This window comes from Pseudophryne corroboree, chromosome 3, assembly GCF_028390025.1.
Source record: "Pseudophryne corroboree isolate aPseCor3 chromosome 3, aPseCor3.hap2, whole genome shotgun sequence".
Classification (NCBI taxonomy): domain Eukaryota; kingdom Metazoa; phylum Chordata; class Amphibia; order Anura; family Myobatrachidae; genus Pseudophryne; species Pseudophryne corroboree.
In genome coordinates, this window is record NC_086446.1 from 118,619,620 (window position 1) to 118,635,156 (window position 15,537).

The window sequence follows — 15,537 nt, forward strand, 5'->3', positions numbered from 1 at the left end:
ATGCTCCCCCCGCTCCCCGGGTCCGAAGCAGGGACGGCCCTCACAGCGCCGCCACGCCAACCCGGCCGGCCCCGACTGGGACCACCGCTAGCCACCCTCAGCACACCCGTTCTCTCCCGCGGAGAACCACTCGCCACAGCACCGCCCCGACCCCACTGGCCCCGCCCACCGGGAGAACCGGATGAACCCCACTCCCAGACCGCACCCTCCCCTCTGGACCCACACCGGAACAACTGAAGAATCCCGGGAGCCCCTCCCGCTGGAGCCGGGAGAACTCCCAGGGAGTACAAGAGCCAACCGCGCCTCAGTAGCCAGAGCAGGATTCCCGCCAGCGGGCACCCCCGCTGGCTCCCTCCGCCGACCGCCCGATCTGGTCCGCCGCCAGCCAGTACCCTGCCCCTCACCAGCCGTCGCTGCGCCGGAGGAATCCCCCGGCGCCCGCGGCACAGCCAGCAAAGGAGCGGACGCACGCGCCGCTGCGCGTGCCGGGGACGGGCACCCGCAGCAGCGCCAGGAGACGGAGCCTCGGCCGTGAGCGCAGCGTTCAGGCTCGGGGCACCGGACGGAGAGGGGGCAGCATCGGCATAACGTGCGGGGGCACCAGAGGAGCGGCGGGGACGGGGCATGGCAGGCCACACAGCGATCCCAGGTAAACGGGGAAAAGAAGGGTACACGCAGGGGGCACAGTATAAGATGCACCACAGACAGAAGTAGCACACCCGGTAATCAAAAGAAGGGGCAAGCAGCACAGCAAGGAGACAAAGGGGGGGGGAGCACTCACCCTTACAACGATTACAGCAAAAGAGGCTGACCCAGCCCCTTTACCAGGCTTAAAAACCCTTTTCACCTACCCCCAACGTTCATTCCCATAGGCTACAAGAAACTCCCATAATGCCTTACCGTCCTACGGCTGCCCCCAGACTAGCTGAGGTTTAACCCACCCCTCTCCTATTCTGTCAATTCGTTCTCCAATTGGGAACCAATGACATATAGTATAGTAACACTCACAGTATGTCTCTCTGCAGGCAGGAATGAGTACTATATTTTATGTGTGTGTGTGAGTATATATTTCTATATTAATGTTTAGATGATACCTGTGGTTACTGTTCTACTATGTTTTTACACTTTTTGGGGTTACCACATCACACTGGAGTCACTTATGAAGACAATATAATATATACACATATTAATGCAGGGTAATACATAGGAAATAGGTGGCCTCAAGTGACACATGAGCAGTGAATGACCTGCATTACTGCTAGACATGTAAATATGATAAATGGTGTATCTGAGCATGTTATATGATGTGTGTTTTCTTTTACAGTATATCATTACTGGATCTCTATTACTCTCGGCCTATGTAGATCCTACCCCCCGCAGGGTGAGTTCATGCCTGAAATTTATCAGGAAATAATAAATTATTATAATTATGCATACTTGACGACTTTATGACTGCTCCGTCTGGGAGGCAGCAGCCAGGTCAGCACAATAGGGAGGGGGGTGGTTTCGGAGTAGGGGGAGATCTAGGGGGCATGGGACATGATTGTGTCATAGTGGCCCCACCTCCAGCTATGCAATGACCACATTACCTGCATTGTAAAGTGGAGGATGGGGCTGCAATACAGTGCAAATATCAGCATTGCCCTGCACACTTTTCCTCCGTGAACGGTGGTGAGCGGTGGTGTGCAGGGGTGTGAGCAGGATGCGGGAGACTTGCCCAATTTTCCGGATGACAGGTAGTGCCATCTGATTTTGGGAGCCTCCTGGCCGTTCCAGGGGAGTAGGCAAGTATGTAATTATGTATATATGTATACTGTAGTTTGTGCTGCCTGGCTGAGTCCCTTGGATTGCAAAATGGTTTGTTCCAGATACAGTTACATACTTTTTCTGCCTTATTCCAAATCCGAATCAGGTGGGTTATTCAAGTTTGTTAGCAAACCAAAAAAGAAAGCAATTGGGCAAAACCATGTGCACTGCAGGTGGGGCAGATATAACATGTGCAGAGAGAGTTAGATTTGGGTGGGTTATATTGTTTCTGTGCAGGGTAAATACTGGCTGCTTACTGTCATTTCTACACTGCACTTTAGATTTCAGCTTGAACACACCCCGCCCAAAGCTAAATCTCTCTGCACATGTTACATCTGCCCCCACTGCAGTGCAACATGGTTTTGCCCATTAGTGTGCGTTTTTGGTTTGCTAACAAACCTGAATTAGGCCCCAGGCCCCTTGTGCAGTCAGCAGGAACACCCTGCCACTGGCCCTTGCACCATAGCCTGATTTCATTTGCCTGTAAGTATATTAAGTATAGTGACATTACAGGATTTAGGTTAAATCAGATTTGGTGAAATAATTGCTTATTATAGTGATTATGAAGACATGCAGCAAACATGGAAGAGTCATAAAACGTATATAAGGCTTATATCTAAACTCTTTTAGATATGGTTTTACTGTAGATAAAATAATTAATTTGGTCATAACGGGTTTACTGTACTTATTAAAATGTGACAGTATGTCTGATATTCTATCACCACTTATCGCACCGATAGAAAATCACCTATCAGTGCAATTTACTTAGCAATACATTAGCAATAGTCAGCCTTGGTGATAATGGCAAATGTTTGAGCCAAACTAATAATAATAATAATAATAATAATAATAAACAAAAAAATAACATTTGTTTTAAAAAAAAATATATAAAAAATATTTACCTTTCAATAATACAAATCTTACTGGCGGCATTTATCCCTTTTACATACAGGGCAAGGTTCTAGCACAGTGGAAAATACCCACAGTAGCAGCAGGAGATAGGTCTTGAGAATGCTGATTTGATTACCTTATTAAACACTCTAAGAGGTTAAGAGACACAGTACGCAATTGGCGTACGAGGTACCGTAAGGGTATGCTCTTAGCGTAGCGGACGCTAAATCGGGAGCGAGCCGCTCGAGCGACACAAACGCTCGCGAGAATACGCTGGTGGTATCGGGCACACTATAGGTGAGCGACTAACGTAATGCTACGCTCGGGACCACGAGGAGATCACGAGCGGCGCAGACGCTAACTGGATAACAATCAGTAAAACTTGTATGTAACACGCTGGAAAGATATTCTTATGCTGTATACCTTGTACTAGAACCACTGTAGTGATGCAACGCTGTTTAACCTTATAGATACTAAAGCTGTTCGAGCGATCGAGACGCTCCTATTACCCCTTGCAATATAACGAATACACACTACCGTTTTAAGGGTCCAAAACCTTTTACTAACACATATCTAAAGTTACTTCAAAAGGGGAAACAGTTAACAAGTCATACGCTACAAACTAACATATAATTCTAGCAAAGTATCTAGACAGTAACATGCACAATAGAGAACGATCGTATTACAAATACAGAGACTAAGTGTGAATGGCTAACAACATACGGGTAACAAAGTGGCAACAGAGAAACATACCATACGGGGAACACACGCAGGCGCAACCGGAATCCAGTCCTCCAATTATCAGCGATAACTGTTGAAGAGAGAGTACTGGCTGGCCTGGGGACGGTGACCCTTATATACACTGCACACAATACAGTACAATGGTCCCTATATTCTTATTGTTCATTGGACACAGGAATTCGGCTTCGCATTATAACAAAAGGTCATAGGTTGATTCATACAGGTGGGCTGTGGCTATTTCCAACTGCTCAGGTGGGTGGGATACTAGGTTTCCCGCCGCATGGCTAAGTAAGTGCAAATAATAGTAAATGGACATAAACTTCTTATGTCCATAACTATTCGCACAAGCGATTAATCCGCTCCAAACCAACACCGGAATATTGCTAATTAAATACTCTTCCGATGGATACTAAACATCACTGTATGACTCCTGTTGGACCCTTCGTACAATACAAAGAGGGATCTCTCTGTCCAGGAACATGCTACATTAACTAAACTTTCAGAATCTATCAAAGGGACCATGATCTTTAAAATACATTATATAGTGAAAATATGTAACGATTGAGTCGCACGCTACGAACACATAAACTCTACCGTAAATACGCATACCGTGCCCCTGCGGGTGCACGTAACAGCGGGTATGCGCATGCACGGGAGAGCGCACGCATGCGCAGCACGGACCCGTATGAGGTGCAAATATGGTAGTGTGCATAGAGATATTTTTCTGACTTTGACAGTCTGTTTGCACTTTAATAAATAGACCTCTAAATGTCTTCATTTTTCTAAATATGTATAGTAACCCTATAATCAGTGGCGTATCTAGAGAGGAAGGGAACCGTGTGCAGTCTCCGTGTGTGGTCCCCCTCCTGTCCCGTAGCCAGCAGCGCCGCTGTTAGCGCTCTGACCACTCAGACTCCGGCACAGTGCCAGAGTCTACAGCGCATGCACAGGTCTCCGAAAAAAATTACCATTGCACCATTTTTCGGAGGCCTGCACATGCGCTATAGACTCTGGCACTGTGCAAGAGTCTCTAGTGCTCAGAGCACTAACAGTGGCACTGCCGGCTAAGGGAAAGAAGGGGGCCCACACAGGGACAGCGATGGATGCCAGAAAGGTAAGTATAGAAGAAATGGGTGCAGTGTGGGCCCCCTCTGGACCCAGGAGCCCGTGTTCACTGCACACACTGCACCCATTATAGATACGTCACTGCCTATAATGCTCTATAGCTGCTTGTTCACTTATTATATGACTAGCAGCCACTAGCACTGTTTTTGCCTATCATAATTAATCAGTTCAAAATTCAAATAGGGTTGGCACACCAACTGCCAGTGAGTCAGTGTGAAAAGGCAGTTGGTGGCAGTTGGTGTGGCTCCCGTTGCTGAAATTTGAACTGACCTGCAGCCCCACCTCTGGAGCAGCCACTGGTAGAAAGGTTATGGGGTATATGCAATTGCGGTCGAATTCCCGAAATTGGCGAAAAACTGGACTTTTTCGACAAAAAAAAAAAATCGTCAATGCAATTCAGTACTTTCCGTCAAAAAAACGGACTTTCAAAATTCGACTTTTTGAAATTCGACTTTTGTCAAATTCGACTTTTCTGCAATGATAGAAGTGCTGCAATTCGACCAAAGTATATTCAATTGAAGTTTGGAAATTCGACAACAGTGCTTTTAGACAGTAAATTCGTCATTTTCAATCCGCCACACTTTGGTGGGTGAAACTAATAAAAAAAATTTAAAACATGTTTTTTTTGGTGTTTTTTTTATTGGTAATAGCATATCTATTTATATTAGAAGGGATTATGTGCTTGGTTTGTCTTTTTTGGAGGCACAAGTATTTTTTATATATTTTTAAAAATAATATATATATTTTTTTATTAGATGGAATGGTAAAATCCCGGTAAAAAATGGCGTGGGGTCCCCCCTCCAAAGCATAACCAGCCTCGGGCTCTTCGAGCCGGTCCTGGTTCTAAAAATCTGTGGGGAAAAATGACAGGGGATCCCCCGTATTTTTAAAACCAGCACCGGGCTCTGCGCCTGGTGCTGGTGCAAAAAATACGGGGGACAAAAAGAGTAGGGGTCCCCCGTATTTTATACACCAGCATCGGGCTCCACTAGCTGGACAGATAATGCCACAGCCGGGGGTCACTTTTATACAGCGCCCTGCGGCCGTGGCATTAAATATCCAACTAGTCATCCCTGGCCGGGGTACCCTGGGGGAGTGGGGACCCCTTCAATCAAGGGGTCCCCCCCTCCCAGCCACCCAAGGGCCAGGGGTGAAGCCCGAGGCTGTCCCCCCCATTCAAGGGCTGCGGATGGGAGGCTGATAGCCTTGAGAAATGTGAAAGAATATTGTTTTTTCCAGTAGTACTACAAGTCCCAGCAAGCCTCCCCCGCAAGCTGGTACTTGGAGAACCACAAGTACCAGCATGCGGGAGAAAAACGGGCCCGCTAGTACCTGTAGTACTACTGGAAAAAAAATACCCAAATAAAAACAGGAGACACACACCTTGAGAGTAAAACTTTATTACACACCTGCCGACACACACATACTTACCTATGTTGACACGCCGACTGCCACGTCTCCTGATCCGACGATCCGGGGTACCTGTGAATAAAATTATACTCACCTCAATCCAGTGTCCAGATATAAATCCACGTACTTGGCAAAAAAACAAACCGCATTTACCCGAACCACGCACTGAAAGGGGTCCCATGTTTTCACATCAGAAACCTTTCCCCGAATGCCGGGACACCACGTGACTGCTGTCACCGAGGTCCCTTCAGCCAATCAGCGAGCGCAACGTCCTGGCACTCTGCTGATTGGCTGGACGTCTGAGCAGTCACACAGCGCCTCGCAAAGCCTCTCCATTAAACTCAATGGTGGGAACTTTGCGTCAGCGGTGAGGTCACCCGCGGTCAGCGGTTGACCGCGGGTAACGCCACCGCTACCCGCAAAGTTTCCACCATTGAAAGTAATGGAGAGGCTTTGCGATGCGCTGTCTGACCTCAGACGCGCACAGCCAATCAGGTGAGCGCCACGGAAGTAGCGCTTCCTGATTGGCTGAAGGGACCTCAGTGACAGGAGTCACGTGGGGTCCCGGCACATTCGGGGAAAGGGGTCCCATGTGTCAACATGGGACCCCTTTCAGTCCGGCATGGTCGGGTATGCGTTTTATTTTTTTACCAAGTACGTGGATTATCTCCCGGACACTGGATGAGGTGAGTCTAATTTTTTTCACAGGTATCCCGGATCGTCGGAGACTGTGGCAGTCGGCGGGTAAACATAGGTAAGTATGTGTGTGTCGGCAGTTGTGTAATAAAGTTTTACTCTCAAGGTGTGTGTCTCCTGTTTTTATTTGGGTATTTTTTTTCCAGTAGAACTACAGGTACCAGCGGGCCCGTTTTTCTCCCGCATGCTGGTACTTGTGGTTCTCCAAGTACCAGCTTGCGGGGGAGGCTTGCTGGGACTTGTAGTACTACTGGAAAAAACAATATTCTTTCACATTTCTCAAGGCTATCAGCCTCCCATCCGCAGCCCTTGGATGGGGGGGACAGCCTCGGGCTTCACCCCTGGCCCTTGATTGAAGGGGTCCCCACTCCCCCAGGGTACCCCGGCCAGGGGTGACTAGTTGGATATTTAATGCCACGGCCGCAGGGCACTGTATAAAAGTGACCCCCGGCTGTGGCATTATCTGTCCAGCTAGTGGAGCCCGATGCTGGTGTATAAAATACGGGGGACCCCTACTCTTTTTGTCCCCCGTATTTTTTGCACCAGGCGCAGAGCCCGGTGCTGGTTTTAAAAATACGGGGGATCCCTGTCAATTTTTCCCCCGGATTTTTAGAACCAGGACCAGCTCGAAGAGCCCGAGGCTGGTTATGCTTTGGAGGGGGGACCCCACACCATTTTTTTTCAGTTTTTTTCCGTTTTTTCCCGTTTTTAAAAAACCGGATCAAAATCCGTCAAATCGTCCGTTTTTCGGCCGCGGGACTGTCGAATCTATTTTTTATTGCATATGGTCAATTTCGGCACCCACTTGCCGAAATTAGCCTGTCGAATTGTGTCGAGTTGAAAAACGGCCGATAATTTGCCGCGATTCGCCGCTAATTGCATATACCCCTATAAGAGAAGTCACTTTTCTCTGACGTCCTAGTGGATGCTGGGAACTCCGTAAGGACCATGGGGAATAGACGGGCTCCGCAGGAGACTGGGCACTCCAAAAGAAAGATTAGGTACTATCTGTTGTGCACTGGCTCCTCCCTCTATGCCCCTCCTCCAGACCTCAGTTAGAATCTATGCCCGGCCAGAGCTGGGTGCTCCTAGTGGGCTCTCCTGAGCTTGCTAGAAAAGAAAGTATTTGTTAGGATTTTTATTTTCAGTGAGATCTGCTGGCAACAGACTCACTGCTACGTGGGACTGAGGGGAAAGAAGCAAACCTACCTGCTTGCAGCTAGCTTGTGCTTCTTAGGCTACTGGACACCATTAGCTCCAGAGGGTTCGAACACAGGGCCTGACCTCGATCGTCCGTTCCCGGAGCCGCGCCGCCGTCCCCCTTGCAGAGCCTAAAGACAGAAGAGAAGCGATGAAATCGGTGGCAGAAGACTCCTGTCTTCATTAAGGTAGCGCACAGCACCGCAGCTGTGCGCCATTGCTCCCATAGCACACCACACACTCCGGTCACTGTAGGGTGCAGGGCGCTGGGGGGGGGGGGGGCGCCCTGGGCAGCAATTATAATACCTTTTGGCACTTAAAATACACATAACACAGTCTGAAAACTGTATATGTGTAAAAAAACCCGCCATTAAGTTACATAAAACGTGGGACAGAAGCCCGCCGCTGAGGGGGCGGGGCCTTCTTCCTCAGCACACAAGCGCCATTTTCCCTTCACAGCTCCGCTGGAAGCAGCTCCCCAGGCTCTCCCCTGCAGTATCCTGATACAAGAAGGGTAAAAAAGAGAGGGTGGCACATAAATGTAGGCGCAAATAAGATATTAAGCAGCTATTGGGTAAATCACTTTTTATAGTGTAAATCCCTGTGTTATATAGCGCTGTGGTGTGTGCTGGCATACTCTCTCTCTGTCTCCCCAAAGGACTTTGTGGGGTCCTGTCCTCAGTCTGAGCATTCCCTGTGTGTGTGCGGTGTGTCGGTACGGCTGTGACGACATGTTTGATGAGGAGGGTTACGTGGAGGCGGAGCAGGGGCAGATAAGTGTGGTGTCGCCCCCGACGGGGCCGACACCTGATTGGATGGATATGTGGAAGGTCTTAACCGACAGTGTCAACTCCTTACATAAAAGGCTCGATGACGCAGCAGCCTTGGGACAGCCGGGATCTTAGCCCGCGCCTGCCCAGGTGACTCAGAAGCCGTCAGGGGCTCATAAACGCCCGCTAGCTCAGATGGTAGACACAGATGTTGACACGGAGTCTGACTCCAGTGTAGATGAGGATGAGACAAATGTACAGTCTACAAAAGCCATCTAATGCATGATTACAGCAATGAAAGATGTATTGCACATTTCTGACATTAACCCGGTTACCACCAAGAGGGGTATTATGTTTGGGGAGAAAAGCAGCCAGTGACTTTTCCCCCATCTGATGAATTAAATGAATTGTGTGAAGAAGCGTGGAGTTCCCCTGATAAGAAACTAGTGATTTCTAAGAGGTTACTGATGGCGTACCCTTTCCCGCCAACGGATAGGTTACGTTGGGAAACATCCCCTAGGGTGGACAAGGCGCTAACACGCTTATCTAAAAGGGTGGCACTGCCGTCTCAGGATACGGCCGCCCTAAAGGAGCCTGCGGATAGAAAGCAGGAAGCTATCCTGAAGTCTGTGTATACACACTCTGGTACTCTACTGAGACCTGCTATTGCTTCAGCCTGGATGTGTAGTGCTGCAGCAGCATGGACTGATTCCCTGTCAGACAACATTGGTTCCCTCGACAGGGATACTGTTTTGCTAACCCTCGAACATATAAAAGACGTCGTCTTATATATGCGGGATGCCCAGAGGGACATTTGCCTGCTGGCATCTAGAATTAATGCAATGTCCATTTCTGCCAGAAGAGTATTATGGACTCGGCAGTGGACAGGTGATGCTGATTCTAAAAAACACATGGAGGTTTTGCCTTATAAGGGTGAGGAATTGTTTGAGGACGGTCTCTCGGACCTCGTATCCACAGCAACCGCTGGGAAGTCGACATTTTTACCTCAGGTTCCCTCACAGCCTAAGAAAGCAGCGTATTATCAAGTGCAGTCCTTTCGGCCTCAGAAAGGCAAGCGGGTCAGAGGAGCATCCTTTCTGGCCAGAGGCAAGGGTAGAGGAAAGAAGCTGCACCAGGCAGCCAGTTCCCAGGAACAAAAATCCTCCCCTGCTTCCACTAAGTCCACCGCATGACGTTGGGGCTCCACAGGCGGAGCCAGGTGCGGTGGGGGCGCGTCTCCGAAACTTCAGCAACCAGTGGGTTCGCTCACAGGTGGATCTCTGGGCTGTACAAATTGTATCTCAGGGATACAAACTGGAGTTCGAGGCGACTCTCCCTCGCCGTTACCTCAAATCAGCCTTGCCAGCTGCTCCCAGGGAAAGGGAGGTAGTACTGGCGGCAATTCACAAGCTGCACCTCCAGCAGGTGATAATCAAGGTCCCCCTCCTTCAACAGGGAAGGGGTTACTATTCCACAATGTTTGTGGTACGAAACCGGACGGTTCGGTGAGACCCATTCTGAATTTAAAATCCTTGAACACTTATATAAAGAAGTTCAAGTTTAAAATGGAATCGCTCAGGGCGGTTATTGCAAGCCTGGAAGAGGGGGATTTTATGGTGTCGCTGGACATCAAGGATGCTTACTTGCATGTCCCCATTTACCCACCTCACCAGGAATACCTCAGGTTTGTGGTACAGGACTGTCATTACCAATTCCAGACGTTACCGTTTGGTCTCTCCACGGCACCGAGAATATTTACCAAGGTAATGGCCGAAATGATGATACTCCTTCGAAAGAAGGGAGTTATAATTATCCCGTACTTGGACGATCTCCTCATAAAGGCGAGGTCCAGAGAGCAGTTGTTGGTCAGCGTAGCACTCTCTCAGGAAGTGTTGCAACAGCACTGCTGGATTCTGAATATCCCAAAGTCGCAGCCGATTCCTGCGACGCGTCTGCTTTTCCTGGGCATGATTCTGGACACAGAACAGAAGAAGGTGTTTCTCCCGGTGGAGAAGGCCCAGGAATTGTCATCTCTGGTCAGGGACCTCCTGAAACCAAAACAGGTGTTGGTGCATCACTGCACGCGAGTCCTGGGAAAGATGGTGGCTTCTTACGAAGCAATTCCCTTCGGCAGGTTCCATGCAAGGATCTTTCAGTGGGATCTGTTGGACAAATGGTCCGGATCGCATCTTCAGATGCATCGGTTGATCACCCTGTCCCCAAGGGCCAGGGTGTCTCTGCTGTGGTGGCTGCAGAGTGCTCATCTTCTCGAGGGACGCAGGTTCGGCATTCAGGACTGGGTCCTGGTGACCACGGATGCAAGCCTCCGAGGATGGGGGGCAGTCACTCAGGGAAGAAACTTCCAAGGACAGTGGTCAAGTCTGGAGACTTCACTACACATAAATATTCTGGAACTAAGGGCCATTTACAACGCCCTGAGTCAAGCAGAGCCCCTGCTTCAAAACCACCCAGTACTGATTCAGTCAGACAACATCACGGCGGTCGCCCATGTAAACCGCCAGGGCGGCACGAGAAGCAGGATGGCAATGGCAGAAGCCACAAGGATTCTTCGATGGGCGGAGAATCACGTGCTAGCACTGTCAGCAGTGTTCATTCCGGGAGTGGACAACTGGGAAGCAGACTTCCTCAGCAGGCACGACCTCCACCCGGGAGAGTGGGGACTTCATCAAGAAGTCTTCACACAGATTGTAAATCGCTGGGAACTGCCACGGGTGGACATGATGGCGTCCCGCCTCAACAAAAAGCTAAAAAAATATTGTGCCAGGTCAAGGGACCCTCAGGCGATAGCTGTGGACGCACTAGTGACACCGTGGGTGTACCAGTCGGTTTATGTGTTCCCTCCTCTTCCTCTCATACCCAAGGTACTGAGGATAGTAAGAAAGAGAGGAGTAAGAACTATACTCATCGTTCCGGATTGGCCAAGAAGAACTTGGTACCCAGCACTACAAGAAATGATCTCAGAGGACCCATGGCCTCTGCCTCTCAGACAGGACTTGTTACAGCAGGGGCCCTGTCTGTTCCAAGACTTACCGCGGCTGCGTTTGACGGCATGGCGATTGAACGCCGGATCCTAACGGAAAAGGGCATTCCAGATGAAGTGATTCCTACGCTGATAAAAGCTAGGAAGGATGTGACAGCAAAGCATTATCACCGCATATGGCGGAAATATGTCCCTTGGTGTGAGGCCAGGAAGGCCCCAACAGAGGAATTCCAGCTGGGTCGATTTCTGCACTTCCTACAGTCAGGGGTTACTATGGGCCTAAAATTGGGGTCCATAAAGGTCCAGATTTCGGCCCTATCTATTTTCTTTCAAAAAGAACTGGCCTCACTGCCTGAAGTTCAGACGTTTGTAAAGGGAGTGCTGCATATTCAGCCCCCTTTTGTGCCTCCAGTGGCACCTTGAGATCTTAACGTTGTGTTGGATTTCCTGAAATCACACTGGTTTGAGCCACTTAGGACCGTGGAGCTAAAGTATCTCACGTGGAAGGTGGTCATGCTGTTGGCCTTAGCTTCAGCTAGGCGTGTGTCAGAATTGGCGGCTTTGTCGTGTAAAAGCCCGTATCTGATCTTCCATATGGACAGGGCAGAATTGAGGACTCGTCCCCAATTTCTCCCAAAGGTGGTATCAGCGTTTCATTTGAACCAACCTATTGTGGTGCCTGCGGCTACTCGGGACTTGGAGGATTCCAAGTTGCTGGACGTAGTCCGGGCTTTGAAAATGTATGTTTCCAGGACAGCTGGAGTCAGGAAAACTGACTCGCTATTTATCCTGCATGCACCCAACAAGCTGGGTGCTCCTGCTTCAAAGCAAACTATCGCTCGCCGGATCTGTTGCATGATTCAGCTGGCACATTCTGCGGCTGGACTGCCGCATCCTAAATCAGTAAAAGCCCATTCCACTAGGAAGGTGGGCTCTTCTCGGGCGGCTGCCCGAGGGGTCTCGGCTTTACAGCTTTGCCGAGCTGCTACTTGGTCGGGTTCAAACACATTTACTAAATTCTACAAGTTTGATACCCTGGCTGTGGAGGACCTTGAGTTTGCTCATTCGGTGCTGCAGAGTCATCCGCACTCTCCCGCCCGTTTGGGAGCTTTGGTATAATCCCCATGGTCCTTACGGAGTTCCCAGCATCCACTAGGACGTCAGAGAAAATAAGAATTTACTCACCGATAATTCTATTTCTCGTAGTCCGTAGTGGATGCTGGGCGCCCGTCCCAAGTGCGGACTCTGCAATACATGTATATAGTTATTGCTTCACTAAAGGGTTATTGTTATGAGCCATCTGTAAAAGGAGGCTCAGTTGTTGTTCATACTGTTAACTGGGTATGGTTATCACAAGTTGTACAGTGTGATTGGTGTGGCTGGTATGAGTCTTACCCTGGATTCCAAATCCTTTCCTTGTTGTGTCAGCTCTTCCGGGCACAGTTTCCCTAACTGAGGTCTGGAGGAGGGGCATAGAGGGAGGAGCCAGTGCACACCAGAGAGTACCTAATCTTTCTTTTGGAGTGCCCAGTCTCCTGCGGAGCCCGTCTATTCCCCATGGTCCTTACGGAGTTCCCAGGATCCACTACGGACTACGAGAAATAGAATTACCGGTGAGTAAATTCTTCTTATTTTTTTTTTTTTTTGCGCATGCGTAATTGTAATAGAATGCTCAACTATGAGAACATCGGTATTGCGTGAATCCAGCCCAGTAATGGATTAGTCCAACTAAAAAGTCTAAAACATTTATTTGATAATTGTTTTTTACCCCATAGGTCAGGCTGTCACTTTTCTTTGACATAATAACAACAATTTTCAGCATTGTTGGATTGGTATTCAACGTCAAGGATCTTGAAAAACTTCAGAGCGATCCATTTGCTGACTCTCAGGTACGAATTGTCAATATTATGTTATGGATGGTTTTTCCCAGTTAGGGAGAACTGAGCCCAACAGGGAATATAGGGCCTAATAAACCAGATGGTCATACCTATCATGGGTGCTATGTGTCTGGAGGGGGGGCACACCGCACACATTGCACCCATATTTTAATACTTCCCTGCACAGTGCGAGAGGCCCCAACTATACAATCCTTCAAAAGTAGACTCAAGACTTTCCTGTTTACTCAAGCATTTCCATAGTGTCCCTTTTAGTATCTTCATGCTTCTGTATTTTATGAAAATGTACTTCATTATTTTCTGTACTATATTATGCTATGTATCTGTTAAGCGCCTTGAGTCCTATTGGAGAAAGAGCGCTATATAAATAAAATTATTATTATTATTATTATTATTATTATGGAGTCCAGCGCCTGGCGATGCAGCCGCTGCCGTCGTGGCAAAAAAAAAAAAAAAAACACTTCCAAAATGGCCTCCGCATGTGCAGTATGACTTTTGTCTTCAGAACATGGCAGGCGCCATGTTTCCGGAGACTTCAGGCGTATTGCAGGTGCCTACGCCACCATGGAGAGGAGGGGACCCACCCAGAGTTTGCACTTGGGCCCCCTCATCTCTTAAGACGCCCATGCCGATGGTTTACATATAAATCCAAAGGTAGGGGAACTGCGCATGTGCAGAACAGGTCCTGCTTGATCAATAGTTGTTCTCTCTGCAGCCGCAGCATGATTGACATGCTGCAGCGTTTGGGGTGGAGCAGGGACGGCGCCCTGGACCATTCTACAGAGCAGGGGCGTGTTGCTACTGTTTTGTAGGTGTATCTATCAAGCCCAGGATCTGCATTGTCGGATGCAGACTTCCTAGACCCAGCGGACCAGTTCCGATAGCCAGTCTGCACAAGCTTTGGCTTATGTAAACTGGCCAAGGGTTGTGACTGAAGACCATGGTGGTGATACGATGCTGCATCTACAGATGCAGCACTCGGATTGCAGATGCTGCCAGTAAGCGTCTTTTTCCTACAGGTGCTTCCCGCAGCATAAGACTATTAGTTGTACAGTATTTCACAGCTGCTTCCCTGCGGCTGTGCAATACCGTACTAATAGAAATCAGGCTCATAGATAAGCTGTAATGCTAGTTTTTTAAATTACATTTAAAGACCTTTAAACTCAATGGGGTTGATTCATATGCTAAATGTCAGTTAGTCTAAGCTGGCGACGAACGTTGGCTATGCCAGATGGATTTAGAACGGCAACAGAAATACATGCTAAGCCAGTCTGGTTTAACATTTATTTCTGTTGCAGCTTTAAATTCATCAGCCAAAATCACAGATCATTGCTGGCTTTGACAGTTTGCTGGATAGTAAAACTAGCCCTTGGTTTCAAAATGGGGTACAAACAGGGGCGTAGCGAGGGTGGAACGAGTGGAGCTTGAGCTTGAGGCCCCGCTGCGGACAGAAGGCACCAGCTCTCTGTAACAGAGCTGGGAGCCGGGATTCTGGGTAGGAGGAGATGACTGGAAGAGAGGGAAGGGGTGGCCACCACACTGCCTGCATGTTCCATGTCACTGATTGCAGTGCAGAGAGTCCAGAGCAGTGTAGTGTGGTGTGTTGTTAGGGAAGAGGGGAGGTTTGGAGGCTTGTCAGAAGTACCTTCCTGGCTGTCAGGTATCTGCATTCAGTGATATGAAACATGCAAGCAGTGTAGTGGCCACCCCTTCTCTTTCCTCAATCCTTTCCTTCTACCCACGGAGGTCACTTACATAGAAGCTCCGCTCCACCAGGCTAGAACGTGGAGCTGCTCTGCTGCTTCCCTCTTCTTGGTGAGAATTAATGTGTGTATACTGTGTGTGTACGTGTTTATATCTGTGCATACTGTGTGTTTGTGTATATGTGTGTGTGTATACGTATGTCTGTGTGTATATGTGTGTTTGGGTGTGTAAATGTGAGTGTGTGTAAATGTGTATATATGTCTGTGTGTTTATGTGTATACATGTATATGTCTGTGTA

General features: G+C 48.7%; 1 protein-coding gene across 1 annotated transcript in view; it reads left to right on the plus strand.

Moving 5' to 3' along the window:
* The window catches only part of LOC135057214 (membrane-spanning 4-domains subfamily A member 8-like), a 106,373-nt gene that overhangs the window by 56,867 nt on the left and 33,969 nt on the right, over positions 1 to 15,537 (plus strand). Inside the window, exons 4-5 of the mRNA XM_063963107.1 lie at positions 1,325 to 1,381; positions 13,416 to 13,529. Of these exons, the coding sequence (XP_063819177.1) occupies positions 1,325 to 1,381; positions 13,416 to 13,529 (171 nt within the window). The remainder of the gene's footprint in view (positions 1 to 1,324; positions 1,382 to 13,415; positions 13,530 to 15,537) is intronic.